Raw genomic sequence first — 17,718 nt, forward strand, 5'->3', positions numbered from 1 at the left:
TTATTACTTTTTAAAAAAATTTACTCAGAAACAGCAAGTATATCTACACAAGGGCAGCCCGGGTGCCTCAGCGGTTTAGCACCGCCTACAGCCCAGGGTCTGATTCTGGAGGCCCGGGATCAAGTCCCACGTCAGGCTCCCTGAATGAAGCCTGCTTCTCCCTCTGCCTGTGTCTCTGCTTCTCTCTCTCCCTCCCTCTCTCTCTCTCTCTCTCTCTCTCATGAATAAATAAATAAAATCTTTAAAAAAAAGAGTATCTACACAAGAAGGTGAAGTGGATGGAAATCTGGAGAAGGTGGTGCATTCTCTGAGGCTGCGGAAGGTCCTCTGTATCATGCATGATCAGAGGCAGGTACAGTGAACACAGTAGTTTGAATACATGCTAGGAATTAGAGCTTTCACACAAAATGAAGATGCTATGACCTCAGTAGAGAACAGCTATACTGATAAATGCCTGCTAGAAATACAGACAAGCCCTGGAAGTACTAACTGCCAACTATAAATAGGAGAATGAGAGTTGAAGTGTGCTTCACCCAGACTATCTTTCTAATTCCAGGGTGGTGCCAGAATGAATTCTTTATTTTTCAGGTGAGTCTCAATATATAAACAAAGCATGCTGGCTTTCATCCACCTCTCAGGGGAGAATCTTAAAACAAAGAAAGAATTAAAGAATTATCTTATGGCTTCTCACTACCCCAGGTACTGTGAGCATGGAAGTGCTGCAAGAGAAGTTGGGGGATCTCTTGACAGCCTACAAGCCTTCCAGGAAATTGGCTGCCCCCAGGTTTAGTTGGGGGAGGAACAGCACTTTAAGTGAATTTCAGTAAGCTCGGGAGGAACAGCCTGGACAGGGGTTCATGTCGTGTAGTTACAGACATTCACAGTCAGACAGCCCCTGGATCATCTCTTTTAGAGAACCACAAAGTGTGATTCTGACCCTTCCCAGGATTGCTTAGGCATTGCAGCCTCAGTTAATCTACCAGTCTTTTAAACATAGATAGTACAAATCTAATAACATCCTTACATTTCAAACATAGCATTGGCACCCAAACTCAAACTGCTGTACTAAAATCAAGTGGCATTCGCCAGTTCTATATTTATGTACCAGGCTTTAGAAAATGTACAAGAAAAAAAAGAAAAGAAAATGTACAAGACAATCTGGAAAGCACAGTTAAAACAATTTCATTTCAATATAGGATTTTCTTGGGAAACCCCAGGCTCCAAAAGAGAATTGTCCTGGAGACCCCTTATCAAGACAGCCACACAAGTAGATCTAGAGCAGGGATAGAGGGAAAATATACATTTTCTTAAATCTAGAAATTTCATCTTCTTCAATTAAGAAGAGATAACACCTGGTGACTAGACATGGGAGTATCTGATTTTAGGAACCAAATGATGGGATAGGACACAATTTCTCTTTCTCCATTGTTAGTTCCATCTCCTGAATATAGGCTCTACTTTTACACAGGCTTCTAGCAGCTGTGGGGATGAATCTTTCTCCTTTACACTTGTCAAACCTGGATTAGGGTGGGCTTGGGAGCTTCTCCTAACAGACGGGAATCTTGGACCTATTTTAACCCAGACCGATGTAGGGCACGTGACCACTCTTGAATCAATCACTGTGGCCAGGAGGATACCAGGCACTGATTGATTATAACGGAGGTAATTGCATTGGTGAGGCAGTGTGTGTGTGCGTGTGTGTGTGTGTGTGTGTGTGTGTGTGAAAGAACTCTGATTGGCTTAGGTCAAATGGGACCTGCCCCAAGTATGGTGGTGGAATCAATCCACCTAAATTGCATTTCCAATGGGATATGAGTGGAAATGGCTGTCAGAGAGTTTATTGGAGTTATTACTAAGTCCTGGATTTCAAATGATTTTTGTTTTCTTTTTTGCATTTTTTTGTATATTTTTTATTGGAGTTCGATTTGCCAACATAGAGCATAACACCCAGTGCTCATCCCGTCAAGTGTCCCCCTCAGTGCCCATCACCCAGTCACCCCAAACCCCCGCCCATCTCTCCTTCCACTACCCCTTGTTTGTTTCCCAGAGTTAGGAGTCTCTTATGTTCTGTCACCCTCACTGATATTTCCCACTCATTTTCTCTCCCTTCTCATTTATTACCTTTCACTATTTTTTATATTCCTCAAATGAATGAGACCATATAATGTTTGTCCTTCTCCGACTGACTTCTTTCACTCAGCATAATACCCTCCAGGTCCATCCACGTCGAAGCAAATTGTGGGTATTTGTCGTTTCTAATGGCTGAGGAATATTCCATTGTACACATAAACCACATCTTCTTTATCCATTCATCTTTCGATGGACACCGAGGCCCCTTCCAGAGTTTGGCTGCTGTGGACATTGCTGCTATAAACATCGGGGTGCAGGTGTCCCGGCGTTTCATTGCATCTGTATCTTTGGGGTAAATCCCCAGCAGTGCAATTGCTGGGTCATAGGGCAGGTCTATTTTAACTCTTTGAGGAACCTCCACACAGTTTTCCAGAGTGGCTGCACCAGGTCACATTCCCACCAACAGTGCAGGAGGGTTCCCCTTTCTCCACATCCTCTCCAACATTTGTGGTTTCCTGCCTTGTTAATTTTCCCCATTCTCACTGGTGTGAGGTGGTATCTCATTGTGGTGTTGATTTTTATTTTCCCTGATGGCCAGGGATGTGGAGCATTTTCTTATGTGCTTGGTGGCCATGCCTGTGTCGTCTTTGGTGAAATTTCTGTTCATGTCTTTTGCCCATTTCATGATTGGATTGTTTGTTTCTTTGCTGTTGAGATTAATAAGTTCTTTATAGATCTTGGATACTAGTCCTTTATCTGATAGGTCATTTGCAAATATCTTCTCCCATTCTGTAGGTTGTCTTTTAGCTTTGTTGACTGTTGCTTTTGCTGTGCAGAAGCTTTTTATCTTGATGAAGTCCCAATAATTCATTTTTGCCTTTGTTTCTCTTGCCTTCATGGATGTATCTTGCAAGAAGTTGCTGTGGCCAAGTTCAAAAAGGGTGTTGCCTGTGTTACCCTCTAGGATTTTGATGGACTCTTGTCTCACATTTAGATCTATTTTGAGTTTATCTTTGTGTATGCTGTATGTGAATGGTCTAGCTTCATTCTTCTGCACATGGCTGTCCAATTTTCTCAGCACCATTTATTGAGGAGACACTTTTTTGCATTTTTGTTTGTTTCTTGTTTTGATTTTCAAATTTACTATAAGGAATATTTTTTTTGTAATAAAAAAGAAAATAGAATGCAAAATAAAATAAAATTAGAAACTAAAGAATATACAGTAGGGAAAATGTTAAAGCTATTTTAAAAATGTTAGGCACAGTTAATACAATAAAAAGATAACTTTATGAATTTTTAATAAAAATACAATATATCAACATTGGATCAAGAAATAGAAAATTATAAGAACGGAGGGGGAAAATGGGTAAGTTATCAAAGAGGCATGCTTCCTTTCTCTACCTGCCCTATTCATCAGAATTTGAAGTGTTTTTTTTTTTTTGCATATTTTTTGAAGTGTTTTTTTAATAAAGATTTTATCTATTTATTTTAGAGAGAGAGAGAGTGTGTGTGTGTGCGTGCAAGTGGAGTGAGGGTAGGGGTTTAGGGAGAGATATAATCCCAAGCAGGCTTGTGATGAGCGTGGAACCTGTGTAGGGCTTGATCTCATGACCTTGAGATCATGACCCCAATGGAAACCAAGAGTCAGAAGCTTAACTATGAACTTCAGGCACCTGGGTGGCTCAGTCCATTAGGCATCCAACTCTTGATTTTGTCTCAGGTCATGGTCTCAGGGTCATGAGACTGAGTACTGTCTGGGCTCCATATTCATCATGAGCCTAGCCTGTGTGGGATTCTCGCTCTCCCTCTGCTTCTCCACCCCCCTCGAAAAAAAGAAAGAAATATTTCTTTAAATTTTCAAAAAGTAAATGGTCTCTTGTTTGCAAAACATGCCATTATACTTATGGTGGATATTCATCATGTTTGTGGATAACAAATATCTTTGAACACCTTTCTAGAATTGGGGAATTTCCCATTTTATAAATCCTACTTCTCCAGGACCAGAAGTCAGGCAGTGCTCTCCCAGACTCTCCTGTAATTAGGCACAGGCTATTACCAATCAGGTAATAATAATAATACCACAGGTTTTACCAATCAGAGATACCTGCACCAGACATCAGTTGCAAAGTAAAAAATCGGAGAAATAGTGTGGACAATCCTGGGGCAAATGTAGTGCCAGAGCTTCTGTTGTCTGTTCCCCAGCATCACTAATGGGAGCCACAGGATCTGGGCAGCAGTGGCTGCAGGAGAGGTATGTTGGCCAGAACAGGGTGTGTTTCTGGGTTTTTTGCTGCATAGCCTTTGATTCTGTCTCTCTGCCCATCCCATTGGAATTTGTGAAATTCCAAATATCATTGAACAGATTCCCTTACTGAGGAAATTATCCAGAATAAGTTCTGTTGCTTGCAATAAAGAATTAGACTTATCAGGTAATTATCCAGATCATTCTATGAGACAATTATAGAATCTGTTTTGCAACTTAATAGGAGAGACCCTGTGTACCCTTTACTCCGTTTCCTCCAATGTTAACATAATGCAGAACTGTAGTACAATTTCACAACCAGGATGTTTTTTGTAATATTTATTTATTTAAGTGATCTCTATACTCAACATAGGGCTTGAACTCATAACCCCAAGATCAAGAGTCACACGCTCTTCCAACTGAGCCAGGCAGGTGCCCCACAACCAGGATATTGACATTGATACGGTTAACATCCAGAACATTGCCACCACAAGAATCCTTCATGATCCCCTTTTATAGCCATACCTACTTCCATCCTATCTCTACCCCTCCTTATCCCCTGGCAAACACTAATTTGCTGTCCATATCCATAATTTTGGCATGTAAACTTTGTTATATAAATGGAATCATTAAGTATGTAATCTTTAGGGTAACCACGCAGCATATGATTCATCCAAGTTGTCCCATGTATTGTTACTTTGTTCCTTTTTATTGCTGAGTAATATTCCATGGTATGGGTTACCATGGTTTAACTATCCACCCACTAAAGGGCATCTGAGTTGTTTCCAGTTTGTTCATTACAAATAAGGCTGCTACAGATATTTGTGTACAGCTTTTAGGTGAACATAACTCTTTATTTCTTTGGGATACTTGCTCAGGAGTATAGTTGGCCAATAATATAGTAGTACCTCACTTAGTTTTTAAGAAACTGTCAAATTGTTTTCCAGAATGGTTGTACCATTTTACATTCCCACAACCAATATATGAGTAATCCAGTTTCTCTGCATCCTCCCTAGCACTTGGTTGCCAATATTTATTTTACACATTCTGATACATGGTAGTGATATTTCATTAAAGTTTTAATTTGCATTTCTCTAATGGCTAATGATATTGAACATTTTTCAATGTGCTTATTTGCCACCTTTACATCCATTTTGGAGAAATGCCTCTTAATGTCTACTGCCCATATTCTAATTGGATTCTTTGTCTTTTTGTTGTGGAGTTTTGAGAGGTTTTTAAAAATGTATGTCTTAGATACTAGTCCTTTGTTGGATATGTAGCTTGCAACTATTTTTTTTTTCCTCAGTCTATAGTCTGTATTTTTATCCCCTTGACATGGTTTGGTGCACAGTAAAAAATTTTAATTTTGATGAAGTCCAATTTGTTAACTCTTCCTTCTAATGATTGTGCTTTTGGTCCAAAGGCCTGAGAACCAGGAGCACCAATGTCCAAGGGTAGGAGAAGATGGATATCTCAGCTCAAGCAGAGGCAGCAAATTTGTCCTTCCTCTTTTTGTTCTATTCAGGCATGTGGCAGATTGGAAGATGTCCACTCACCGTGGTAAGGGTGACCTCCTCACCTTCCCACCTCCCCCACAAGCTTCATTGAGATACAATTGGCATACAACATTGGGTGAGTTTAAGGTATACAATGTGATGACTTGCTACACATATATAAAGAAGTGAGTGGTGGCGTGGAAAAATACTAAAAAATAAAGGGCAAAGATCTTCCTTTTGAGACATTATTGACATGTACATATTTCAAACTTCAGTCTTTGGGGCATTACACTACCTTCAAGTTTTTGCCATGTTTAATACCAACCCAATTATTATATTTCAAATATATTTTTTAATTAATTTGCTAACTTAATTAAATAAGCTTATGTATTCTAGTCTTGTACCTATAAAAGAAAAAGTATATATAGAAATTAAAATATTAAAAGCAGTCCATGTAGACTTGTCCCTAAATTGTTTCAAAAATCATACATTTTTCTTTCCCAGAGATGATCCCTAACTCTCAATATGGCTCCCTTTGAAAAAGCAATTAGAATGTCCCCAACCTTGACCCAGTGATCTATTTCTTCCTCCTCTGGTCAGCCTACCCAGTATTGCCTATGACATCAAGGCTTACTCGGGTTCACTCATGACAGGATTTATTGCTCCTTAGGAGGAAGCTTCTTAATTGTTATCACTAAAATCAAGTGATCTGAGAGGTAAATTGTCACTGATAGACATACCTGAGAGTGCTATAATATCTAGATAAATGTTCCATCCTTAATTTTGATGATGCTTTTAGCCCTGTCATTGTGAGCTGGTTATGGTCAACAATAAAGATATGATCTTTTTTTCCCTTTTTTAAAAATATGTAAATCTAATTAGCCAACATATAGTATATCATTAATCTCAGATGTAGTGTTCAACAATTCATCAGTTGCGTATAACACCCAGTGCTCATCATATCATGTGCCCTCCTTAATGCCCATCCCCCAATTACCCTATCCCTCCACCCACTCCTGCTCCATCAACCTTCAGTTTGTTTCCTAGAGTTAAGAGTCTCTCATGGCTTGTCTCCCTCTCTGATGACTTCCCAAATAGTTTTCCCTCCCTTCTCCTATGATCCTCTACAGTGTTTCCTATATTTTACATATGAATGAAACCATATGATAATTGTCTTTCTCTGATTGATTTATTTCACTCAGCATAATGCCCTCCAGTTCCATCTGAGTCAATGCAAATGGTAAGTATTCATCCTTTCTGATGACTGAGTAGTATTCCATTATGTGTACACACACACACACACACACACACACACAGCATCTTCTTTTTTTTTTTTAATTTTTATTTACTTATGATAGTCACAGAGAGAGAGAGGCAGAGACATAGGCAGAGGGAGAAGCAGGCTCCATGCACCGGGAGCCCGATGTGGGACTCGATCCCGGGTCTCCAGGATCGCGCCCTGGGCCAAAGGCAGGCGCTAAACCGCTGTGCCACCCAGGGTTCCCCACGCAGCATCTTCTTTATCCATTCATCTGTTGATGGACATCTTGACTCTTTCTACAGTTTGGCTATTGTGCACACTGCTGTTATGAACATTGGGGTGCAGCTGCCCCTGCAGATCTCTACATTTGTATCTTTGGAGTAAATACCTAGTGGTGCAGTTAGCAGGGTTGTAGAGTAGCTCTATTTTTAACTTCTTGAGGAACCTCCATACTGTTTTCCAGAGTGTCTATATCAGCTTGCATTACCATGAAGTGTGCAAGAGGGTTCCCTTTTCTCCACATCCTCCCCAACATTTGTTGTTTCCTGAAAGACATGATCTTCAAAAGGTGAAACGAATGTTTGAGAGTCTGGAGAATAATAGCCTCCAAGGCAGTCATAACAAGGTCAAGCCATGAAGAATAGGTGAAAGAGTTTAGACAGAAGAAGATTCTGATGAAGAAGAGCCTTCCAAAAATAGAAACTTAATGACTGAGGGTCTCAATAGTTCAGAGTTTGCTTCAGTCTAGGCTTTGATGATTGTTGATTTTATAACTTGGAGCAAGTGTACTGTACTTCCATGTATCTCAGTCTTCTCATCTGTAGAATGAGGAAAATAGCTCTCATCTCTCTCATAGAAGACGGAATGGAAAATATATGCATGAGCAAAGCATTTATTGGAGTCCCTGTCATATAAGCAGTGCTCAGCAAAAAGTAAATACTATTGTAATTATTATTATTTGATATTATTATGGTATCAAACAGAAGATCCTGGAATTCAAATAGACTGCACAGAACGCTAAAAGCAACCAGGAAGCAGTATCTGCCAAGATGAAGACGTGCCTGCTCCTGTGGTTGCTTGCCAGTCTCTCTGGATGCCTACAGCCAATTGTGACGGCTCTACTGGAGGTGTGTGGGGTGCTGGGACCTGGTGGTGGCGGTGCTGGTGATGACTCACTGCACAGTAGGACGTGGGAGATAAGGGGGTTATATTCCCGAGACAGGTCCCAGAACAGAAGCAACTTTGCCTCCAGGAGGCACCAGGGTGGGGAGGGGCAGACTGGCAACCGTGTTGCTGTATCTCCATGGTTGGCTCAGCCTCTCTAGGAGAGAGAGAGAGACACGAAGCCCAGGCCACAGTGGCTGTTCACAGAGCTCATGTAACAGCTCTCACCTAATCTGAATCATCCCTCCTACCATTTTCCTAGAGAAGCATCAGCCCAGAGGAAAGAAACATGGAGGGGAATAGGTGCGAGGGAGCTAGAAGTACAAGGTTGATCATCTGGGAAAGGGGAGATAAAAGAGAAGGTACAATTGATTTATATCCAAACAGACAGAAAACTTCTAAAATCCCGAATCATCATTTCAGTCTCAAGGTGATTCCTATAGCAGCCCTTAACCATGATCCCCCTTTCTACCACAGGCATCACCATTCTCCTGGTCATCCAGAAACAAGCTATGATGGCCATCTGTGTCTGTTACACTAGCTCCCTCCTCCCCAACTCCATCAGCTTCTGTGACTTTATTTCCTCCCATAAAGTTTTTCTGTCCATGTATTTACATCCCCTGCACGGTCGCCCAGGGCCAAGCCGTCACTTCCTAATTCCTGTACCACCCAAGTATACCAATGTATCTCTCATCTCTCATCTTAATCAGTCCAGATCCCCAGTACCATACCAGCTTTCCACAGCTGCAATTTTCATCATGTTAAATTCTTCCTCAGAAGACTTGAATCTCTCCTTTTGTAATGCCCAAAGTCCTGACTTTTCTTCATGACTTTCATGATACTCCATAATATGGCCTCCATAGGCATGTTAGCTGTGTTCCACTTCACTAACCATGGCCGGGGGTGGGGGGTGCTTACCTCCATCCCAACACACACACCATCGCCCAGTGCTGATGTAGGCAGGAAATACTGCTGAGGTACCATGAGAGGGACTATCCTATTTTGCCTGGGATGGGAAAACAAGGGACAGAAGTGAAATACCTTCTCTCAGAAATATGCTCACTGTGACCACAGTGAGATCTCAGTAGGATGTGGGAAAGACAGTTTCTGGCTTGGAATGCAGTTCATTCCTACACATATTTATAAAGCATCGTGGGAAGATACGAAGGAAAAAGGGACACCATCCCTGCCACTAAAGATTTGCAATCACTAGGGAGATGAAGACTCAAGCCACCTGTGGAAGAGAACACAGAATGAAAGAGTCAGTAATGCCTCCTTCTTTTGTAGAAGGTACAAGACCCCGTGAAGTGGGCAAGGCAAATATTAGACTCATTTTCTAGAGGATAAAGCTTTCTTACCTGCTTGAGAATTTAAGTGGCTTGTTTATTGTCACAGGACTAATAATTTAGCAGATCAGGGTCTCCTGGCTGTGCAGTCCTCTGCCTGCAGACAGTGAAGTTATGACATACTCTGAGAGCCATCAAGCATTCCCAGGAGCTGTGAGAGCTCTTGGCTAAGGTGGCATTTACCTGCAAATTGAAGGATCCGGGGAGATTTCAATCATAGGAGAAAGGAGTGAAGAAAGAATATTCCAGAAATAAAGAAACTCCATGAGCAAGGGCACAGAGCAGGACAAGAGGAGCCACCCAAGGGCAAGATGGCTTGGGGAGTGAAGACTCCCTCCCTTTGCCTCCCCTGAGAAGCTGAGATAAAGGAGGAGGAGAGGCCTGAGTGTCTCTGCACTGATAAACAGACTCCACCCAGAGGCCAATAGCATGGGTATGGGGACAGGAGGGTCAAATGGCAGAAGTGCCCCTTCTCCAGGACAAATGAACTGGGGTGGGGGTAGGAGGGAGGCCATTTCCTGAACCCCTGTTTCCAGACTCAGCACTTAGGGTGGAATCAGCAAGGCTTCAGGGAGCCAGAGGGAAGTGAGAGACGGCAAGTCCCCTGGCAAGTCCCCTGGCAAGTCCCCTGGAGAAAACCCTTCCCTTCTGGGGTCAGATGCCTAGGGTGGGGGAGGGGAGGAATGGTCCCTTGCGCAAGGGCCCTGCCCCCCACTAGAGAGGAGGGAATCTGAGGGTTGGAGAGAAGAAATGGGAGAGAAGAGGAAGGTATCTGGAGAGGGAGGAAAGTAGGGGTGCATCCAGGGGAGGGGCCCCTTCTGAAGCCCTTCTGGGAACACTGCCCTGGATGATAGCGCCTGTGTGACGGGAAGCGTCAAAACGACCTGATATAACTCTCTTTAATGCACCCCCTTCCTGAACCAGCTTCTCTCCCCTCCCTCCTCCTCAGTTCAGGAGGGTGGAGACCAGAGTGGGGAAGAACCCAGGCTGGGGGAATGAGCCAGCCAAGTGGAATGGGACCTCCCTGGAACCAGGAGGTAAGTGCCGTCCTTGACCCTTGTGGGGCCGATGTATGACATCCCTTCCAGCCCTAGCATCCCACAAACTCTCACCCCTCATAGTCTGCTTGGTCCTTACCCAGAACAGGTGGCTTTCTTGTTTGCACATCCCTCCGGGTGGTCCGAATAGGGCTGGGTTTAGGGAGAAGGGGAATTTTCTCTCTACAAAGGGCCCCTGGCACTAACTTCTTCCTTCTCTCTCCTCTCCCTTTCTCTTCCTCACCCCTCTGTCCCAATCCCCTCCCTCTTGTGGTTTCACTTCCTGGTTCCCTGCACAGAGATCCCCAGAAGGAAGGCTGCCCACTGAACCTGGCGGACGGTGGTCCACAGTCAGGGGGGTGCTGATCGCTGGCCTGCTTTTCAGTGTGCTCCTTGGCTTCTCTGTGCTTTTGGTCTACGTTTTCCGGAGCTGTGGCCCTAGTAAGCAAGATCCTGGAATCCTCCAACCTAGTCAGCCCTTCCTCCTCAGCCAGAGGCTTCATGTTCCCTGACGTACTCACCCCTGGTCCTGTCTGACCCTCTCTTTCCTTCCCCACTCTGGACTTCTTCCAATCCTGATCCCGGGCAGTGTTAAGTCCTGTCCTTCTCATAGGGTCCCTCTGCCTTTTCCTCACCAGGCAGTCCTTTGCCGAGCCCCTTGGGGGAGCCCTGTCCCTTTCTCTCTCCCTCTCTCCCTCTCCCAGTTCTGAGCTTTTCCCCACAGGCCCCTGTAGGACGCCAGCATGTTGGGACCTCCTGGCTCGTTACTTGGCCTCTGGGAACACCAGTGTGGCCCCCTGCACCGATTTCTTCAGCTTTGCCTGTGGAAAGGCCAAAGGGACCGATTATTCTTTCCAGGCCCTTGCAAAGGAGAACACGGATCGACTTCGGAAAATACTGGGTGAGGCATTCTGGGCAAGTGGGTGACCCTGAGCCTAGAACCGTCTTGCTGTCCCAAACCTGTGTGGTTGTGAGACCCCTGGTTTGCTTCTCTCGTCACTATGGCTTGCACCTCAGTACCTCCCCTCTTCTGGTCCCTCTCATCACCTCTCCTTGCCTACTTACCCATGACTACTGCGTTCTCTTCAAGCTCTCCCTCTTTGTTATCGCTCCCACTGTGTCCCCTCACACCTGCTGCATGTAAGTTCATGTGTCCATTACTCTCAGCCGCCAGCCCCCCACCCTGCTTGTCTCCCAGAGCCCCTGTCAGTGTCACCGTCTCCCTCTGGACACTTCTCCACAACTCACAGCATTATCTTCTGTTCTCCATGGAAACCTTGGATCTTGGTGTGCAAGCTCCACTGGAAGAAATGGGATACTTCAGGCTGGTTGGCTGGGGCGATGTGGCCAGTGGGGTGAGAAGTTGGGGAGACAGGGGTTATCTGGCTGTGTGCTAGGGAATAGATCCAGACAGGCACAGAGGGTGTGATGGAAGAGGAGAGGGCCCACCTGAAGCCCTGGGGTACAGAAGAGGCCTGTACAGGGTGGCTATGTGTGGAGAAGACAAAAGAACTGAGAGGAAAAATCTGAGGAAGGAGCTGCCACCATCTGGGAGGTTGGAAGTGGGTCCCAGGAAGTTGGAGGATGGTGGTGAAGATGGGGAATGAGACGGGGGTACTACCGGCATGTATTTCCAGCATAAGGGAACCCAGGGAGTGCATGGCCTTATCCACTGGAATTTGGGACAAATTAATGTATTCCCCCACACACCTCCGCACCCCCCCCCCACTGTCCTCCTTTTTATGAAGAAAGAGTAGAGGCAGGCATTCCCTTGGTAGAGGGCAATGCTTCCAGTCAAGGCCCAGGGATAGAAAGAAAATGTATGCTGAGAATGAATGCTGTTCCCCATGAGAGAGTGAAGGGTTTCGGGGGCTAAGGGACAGGTGGAAGGTATTACAGGGGGACTGATTCCAAATCATATGCCTTTAGGTTATTGCCCTGTGTGTGTGTGTGTGTGTGTGTGTGCGCGCGCGCGCGCGTGTGTGCATTTCCTGGGGTCTCAAGCGAGGGTCTGGACCCTGTTTCTTCTCCTTGCTAAGCCTTTCTGGATGAGTTTTCCTCCCTCCAGTCCCTCAAAGTCCTCCGGTTTCCCAAATGTTTCTAATCTCTTCACTCACCTTCCCTCTACCTTCCATTGCACCCTTTCTCCTGTACCCACAGGTGCTCCTAGATGTTCCCATCTCCCTTCTCTCCCGTGTCTTTTCCTCCCTGATTCTCTTTCATGTCTCCTTTATTTTTCTCAATCTTTCCCACACTCCCTCTCCCTGCACTTGTTCTCCCATCAAGCTGATCCAGCCCTCCTGTCTTCCCCACCCCTGCATCCCTGTGTTCCTCCCCTTCTTTCCATTTCCCAGGAGTCTTCCTTGTCCCACCTCCCTCCTCAGCTCTATTCTCCTCTAATTCTTTCATGCTTCCTTTCTAGAAACCCCAGATTCTTGGCACCTGGGCTCTGGGGAAGAGAAAGCCTTCCAGTTCTACAAATCCTGCATGGACACGGGTGCCATCGAAGCTGCTGGGGCTGCCCCCCTGAAACACGTCATTGAGGAGGTGAGACCCTGGCCACTAACGTTTCTAGATACCCAACACAAAGGGCCAATGTATGCTCAGGGCTGCCCTCCTTTTTTTCTAGAAAGGGAGGGGGTATCTCTTTCCTAGGGATCTCCAAGTTCCAGGAGGGAGATGGAAATGGCAGCACCCTTTGGAAGCATGAGAACCCTGGGTGTGGTAGAGAAAGGACAGAGGTGGAGCCTCGAGGGCTCCAAGCACTCAGAGTAGAGGTCAGGAAGTAGCAGCTGTCTGAGGAAGGGGGGGACAGGTCTCCCAGGCCATCCTCCTGTGCTGAGCCCTGTCTCTCTGCTTCCCAGCTTGGAGGCTGGCGAATCTCCGGTAATTGGACTTCCTTAGACTTTAACCGAACTCTGAGCCTTCTGATGAGTCAGTATGGTTATTTTCCATTCTTCAGAGCCTATCTGCAACCTCGTCCCACCCCTCCGTACACGCCAATCATCCAGGTGAGGGATGCACTGGCAAAAATGCAGTAAGACCTGGGTCTGCTTTGAATTCTAGCCTAGCATCTTCTAGTGGAAGGTTGTGGGCTGGTGAGAGAGGACAAATGTGCAATGTAGGAAAGATTCCTATCTTGAGGGAAAACTGATGCGGTATTCAGGGGCACTAGGCGAAATTAGGGAAAGGAGCAGTAGAGCCAGTCCAGAGAAGATAGAAGTAGTTCCTATCTTCCATACTGCTTATCTGGATTACCCCTATACCCTCTTAATTAGCCCCCTTATCTCCAGTATTGCTCTCCTCTTATCTACTCTTCATTTTTGCTAGAGGGACCTTTCTAAACCAAGAGCTAATTATGCTATTGTCTCTGTTTAAATGCCTCCAATGCCTCACCAGGTCATCGTGATCTAGTTCTTAATCCTTAGCAAAGCCTTGCAAGTCCTTTTGTGATCTGACCCTTACACACTTTTCCAACCTTATCTTCTGTCCCATTCCTTGTCCCCTTTAAACCTCAAGCCACACTCCCTGACTTACAGCTTCAAGAATATCTCTCAATTCTTTGCATATATTACTCCCTTTGCCTGTGACACCCCAACCTCCCAAGCTCAGCCTGGAAAACGCTTACATATTTTTCAAATTTAGGGTTGTATTATTATCTCTTCCAGGAAAGCATCACTGACATCATAGCTATGAGTTAGGTATATCCTTCTGTCCTCCCACTTTCCAAGTTCTCATCATTAAACACCATGTTAAAGACCTAAAGAACAGGACCACACCTTATTCACCTCTTGCTCAGGACCTAGTACAGGGCCAGGCATCTTGAGGCCCACAGCAGGTGTTTGCTGAACAAGTAAATAAATAAAATTTTGAAGGAGATCGGTATTGTAGTAGGCAATGCAGTGCCATCTACTTGGCCCCTGCTCTCAAAACTTCCACAAAATTATACGAGGATGAATATACCAGAAAAGCTGTTGTTAAGCAGTATGAGGCATTCTAAAATTCAGTTCTAAAGAGTATGCTCAGGAGCTTAACTGGTGTGGCCTTTAGGGAGTAGTTAAAGATCTGAAATGGTTAAGAAATGGTTCAGAGAAGGGAGAATTTGAGCTGAGCCTTGAAACATGGTTGAATCATACAGCTGAAGGTGAAGCTAAGGGCATGGGGAGGGCTTTGGGAAAGTCCTGAGCTAAGGCAAGAGGTTGGAACGGTGTGACTCCTCTGTGGGGTCAGTGAGAAGTCTGGTTTGTTGAACAGAGGATTTGGGGGAGGGGTGAGGTGCAGTGGGAGATAGATAGGAGCAAGGCTGAAGAGGTCAGGTTGGGCCTGATTATTCCTGGCCTAAGAAGACAGATGGAGGTGATCACCTGGACTCAATAGAAAAAAAAGAACTATTAGGTCCCTTCAAATATGATGGCTATGCACTGCCCTTAGCAGAGGCAGCAATTTTGGAGGTCAGTCTGGAGGTGTTGAAGAGTCTAGATGAGCATTTTGGAGGTTCTGAACTAAGATGATTGTGGTAGAAATTGAAAAGGAAAGCCAGGCATGAAGATTTAGGCAACTTTATCCTTGTGGTGATGGTCCATGGTGATTCTAGAGGACTTGCTGGCTGATTGAATGCAGCAAATGGAGAAGTTGGGAAATGACCCCACAGTCTTGATGTGCTGTGAATTGGAGGAGGGTGGTCACCATCAACTGGATACTGGATGGACTCTGAGGGGGAAAATAGGTGGACAAAATGGACTGCAAAGGGAGTACCTCCACAGGGGCCTGGGGGCAGGGAGGGGGCATCAGACTAGCATGGTTGAGACACAGTGGACAAGGGAGAAGCATCTTAGGAAGGGGAGGGTTGTCATGGATTCCAGAGATTTCTGAGCTCAGAGAGTAAGGAATGGGAAGACACCATTAGGAAGCTTCTAGAAGGGAGTATCAAAATGGTTTTGGAAATAGATTATACAGAGTTTAAGATGAAGGCAACAAAGTTGAAGCAGGCACACAGGTGTTCTTCAAAATGTGGACATAGAATCCACATTTCTAAGGAGCCAAGCGAAAGATTTTTCAAGGTAGGGGGAAGTATACAGCTCAAGGTGGGAATGGAATATTGAAGTCAGCGCAGAAAAAGGCAAAGTGTGGGAGCAAAGATCTTCAGGACAGAATAAGGACATGTCAGGACTAAGGTGGGGCAGGTGAGGTAAGTGGCTCACTTACCTGTGTGCAAAATCAAAGAGAATATCAAAAATAGTAATCAAAATAAATATTCTAATAATATTTTTAAAAAATTAAAGCCAATGCAAAAATTCATGATAAACAAAATATCAAATTTTTGTTCATTGTGGGTTTTTTGGAAAAGAGACCTTTGTCCCGAAAACGGGCCAAAATTTTACTGTAGACTTTAAAAAAAAATCTTTAATTTTTCTTCAAAAATGGATACAAAATATATTTTTGATTTTCAGAAAAAAATCCAGGATGTACAAAGTTTGTTATTTTAGTCAGTGTGGATTTTAGCATTGATTTTTATTCTTAAAATACCAATTAGAATATTTATCTTGCACCTGAGATAGTTTCTCATTCCCTTAACTCTAGACCTGGCCTTAGCACAGGGGATGGCTCCCTTCAGGACATGGATTAGTACACTCCTCTCTTGCTGAGCACCCCAAACTGGTTGACATACCTACCATGTCTTCATATTTCCATATCTAGACTCTTTTTCCCCCTGCCCCTTGGCCCCAATCCCTTCCTTTCTTTGTCCTTCCTGCTCCTTCTCTTTGAGGCCATCTTTTGTGGTACATTCCCCTTCTCCCCACACCTGTCCTCTCCTTCCTCCATGCTCCCCACTTCTCTCCAGTATCTCTTGTGTCCAGATAGACCAGCCAGAGTTTGATGTTCCCCTCAAGCAAGAGCAGGAACAGAAGATCTATGCTCAGGTAAGATGGCTCTGTGGACAAAGGTCAGGTCCTGATCTCTGATGCTCAGAGAAAGGCAGGGGCCTCTGGTGGCTGTGACTGAAGTTGCTCCTCCCCCAGATTGTTCGGGAATACCTGGCTTATCTGTACCAGCTGGGAACCTTGCTGGGAGGAGACCCAACCAAGGTGCAAGAACATGCCTTCCTGTCCATCTCCATTACCTCGCAGCTGTTTCATTTTGTGAAGCCTCTGGAGCAGCGACGGGCACAGGGAAAGCTCTTCCACATGGTCACTATTGATCAACTGCAGGTGCTTTGAACCAGGGACTGGAGGAGGATGGGCATGAGGGCTTCTCTCCCAAACTTTCTTGATCTGATTTCCTTTCTCCTCATCCCTAATTCCTTTCCATCCCTAACATTCCTGGCTCTATCCCTTCCCCTAACCATCCCCTTCCCCATTCCTTGTCAAACCCTGAGGAAGGGGGAAACCCCTTCTTCTGCCTCCTTTCCTCAATCCTATCCCCCTCAGCCTTTGTGTCCCTCCTCTAAGGAAATGGCCCCTGCCATCGACTGGTTGTCCTGCTTGCAAGCGACATTCACGCCAATGTCCCTGAGCCCCTCCCAGCTCCTCATGGTCCATGACCTAGAGTATTTGAAAAACATGTCTCAACTGGTGGAGGAGCAGCTGTCAAAACACAGGTTCGCCTCAGGTGGGATTGGGGAAGTATGAGGGCAATGGAAAGGGTCTCAGGACCTGGAGGCCTCAGGGACAAAGGAGATTATGAAAAAATGCATGTTGGTAAGGTCGTCCCAGGAAGATGGAGGGGATCCTCAGACACACAAGGGCAGAGAAGGGCTGGGGTGCATGGTTCAAAAGGGAATGGAGGGAACAGGAAATATGAGAGGCTTGGGAGGCACAGGGAAGGGAAGATACACATGAAACGAGGAATATAGGTGCCCAGCAAGATACAGTGTTTGCTGGGAGTAGAACTCAGCCCATGAAGAGCCTCAAAGCTATAGGAGATGCTAGAAGGCCAGTCACTAGGGACAGTGAAGGCCTTTGTGTCTTGTCAGCAGCTGGAAGGTGTGGGCAGGAGGTGGAGGCACATGAGGCCAGTGGAAGGACGAAGTGAAAGCTGGGAGTTCTCTGCGGGAAGAGCTAGGGGAGAGGCCATTCCTCAGCTGTGGGAGGATTCTGAGGCC

The 17,718-nt window shown here is 45.2% G+C and overlaps 1 protein-coding gene and 1 long non-coding RNA gene across 41 annotated transcripts in view; one reads left to right on the top strand and one right to left on the bottom strand.

Moving 5' to 3' along the window:
* Positions 1 to 17,718, top strand: part of KEL (Kell metallo-endopeptidase) — a 294,970-nt gene that overhangs the window by 265,408 nt on the left and 11,844 nt on the right. For 30 of the 40 annotated variants that reach the window (XR_005371215.1, XR_005371216.1, XM_038559306.1 and 27 more), the window contains 11 exons: positions 5,838 to 5,944; positions 7,011 to 7,048; positions 8,053 to 8,196; positions 8,711 to 10,616; positions 10,916 to 11,057; positions 11,341 to 11,517; positions 13,039 to 13,163; positions 13,481 to 13,627; positions 16,475 to 16,537; positions 16,637 to 16,825; positions 17,045 to 17,214. Coding sequence is in view for 38 of the 40 variants with exons in the window: in XM_038559306.1 (XP_038415234.1) it covers positions 10,482 to 10,616; positions 10,916 to 11,057; positions 11,341 to 11,517; positions 13,039 to 13,163; positions 13,481 to 13,627; positions 16,475 to 16,537; positions 16,637 to 16,825; positions 17,045 to 17,214 (1,148 nt within the window). In the remaining 2 variants the exon portion in view is untranslated. Of the gene's footprint in view, positions 1 to 5,837; positions 5,945 to 7,010; positions 7,049 to 8,052; positions 8,197 to 8,710; positions 10,617 to 10,915; positions 11,058 to 11,340; positions 11,518 to 13,038; positions 13,164 to 13,480; positions 13,628 to 16,458; positions 16,538 to 16,636; positions 16,826 to 17,044; positions 17,215 to 17,718 lie in introns of all 40 variants that reach the window. The other 10 variants (XM_038559325.1, XM_038559328.1, XM_038559323.1 and 7 more) reach the window with 10 other exon arrangements.
* LOC111090219 lies at positions 7,413 to 10,370 on the bottom strand. Its single transcript, XR_005371219.1, has 4 exons — positions 9,763 to 10,370; positions 9,592 to 9,676; positions 9,152 to 9,467; positions 7,413 to 7,887 (listed from the first exon to the last, which is right to left on the bottom strand). It is a non-coding gene; the product is annotated as an uncharacterized LOC111090219 (long non-coding RNA).

The sequence above is a fragment of the Canis lupus genome, chromosome 16 (genome assembly GCF_011100685.1).
Source record: "Canis lupus familiaris isolate Mischka breed German Shepherd chromosome 16, alternate assembly UU_Cfam_GSD_1.0, whole genome shotgun sequence".
In the NCBI taxonomy this organism is placed as follows: Eukaryota; Metazoa; Chordata; class Mammalia; order Carnivora; family Canidae; genus Canis; species Canis lupus.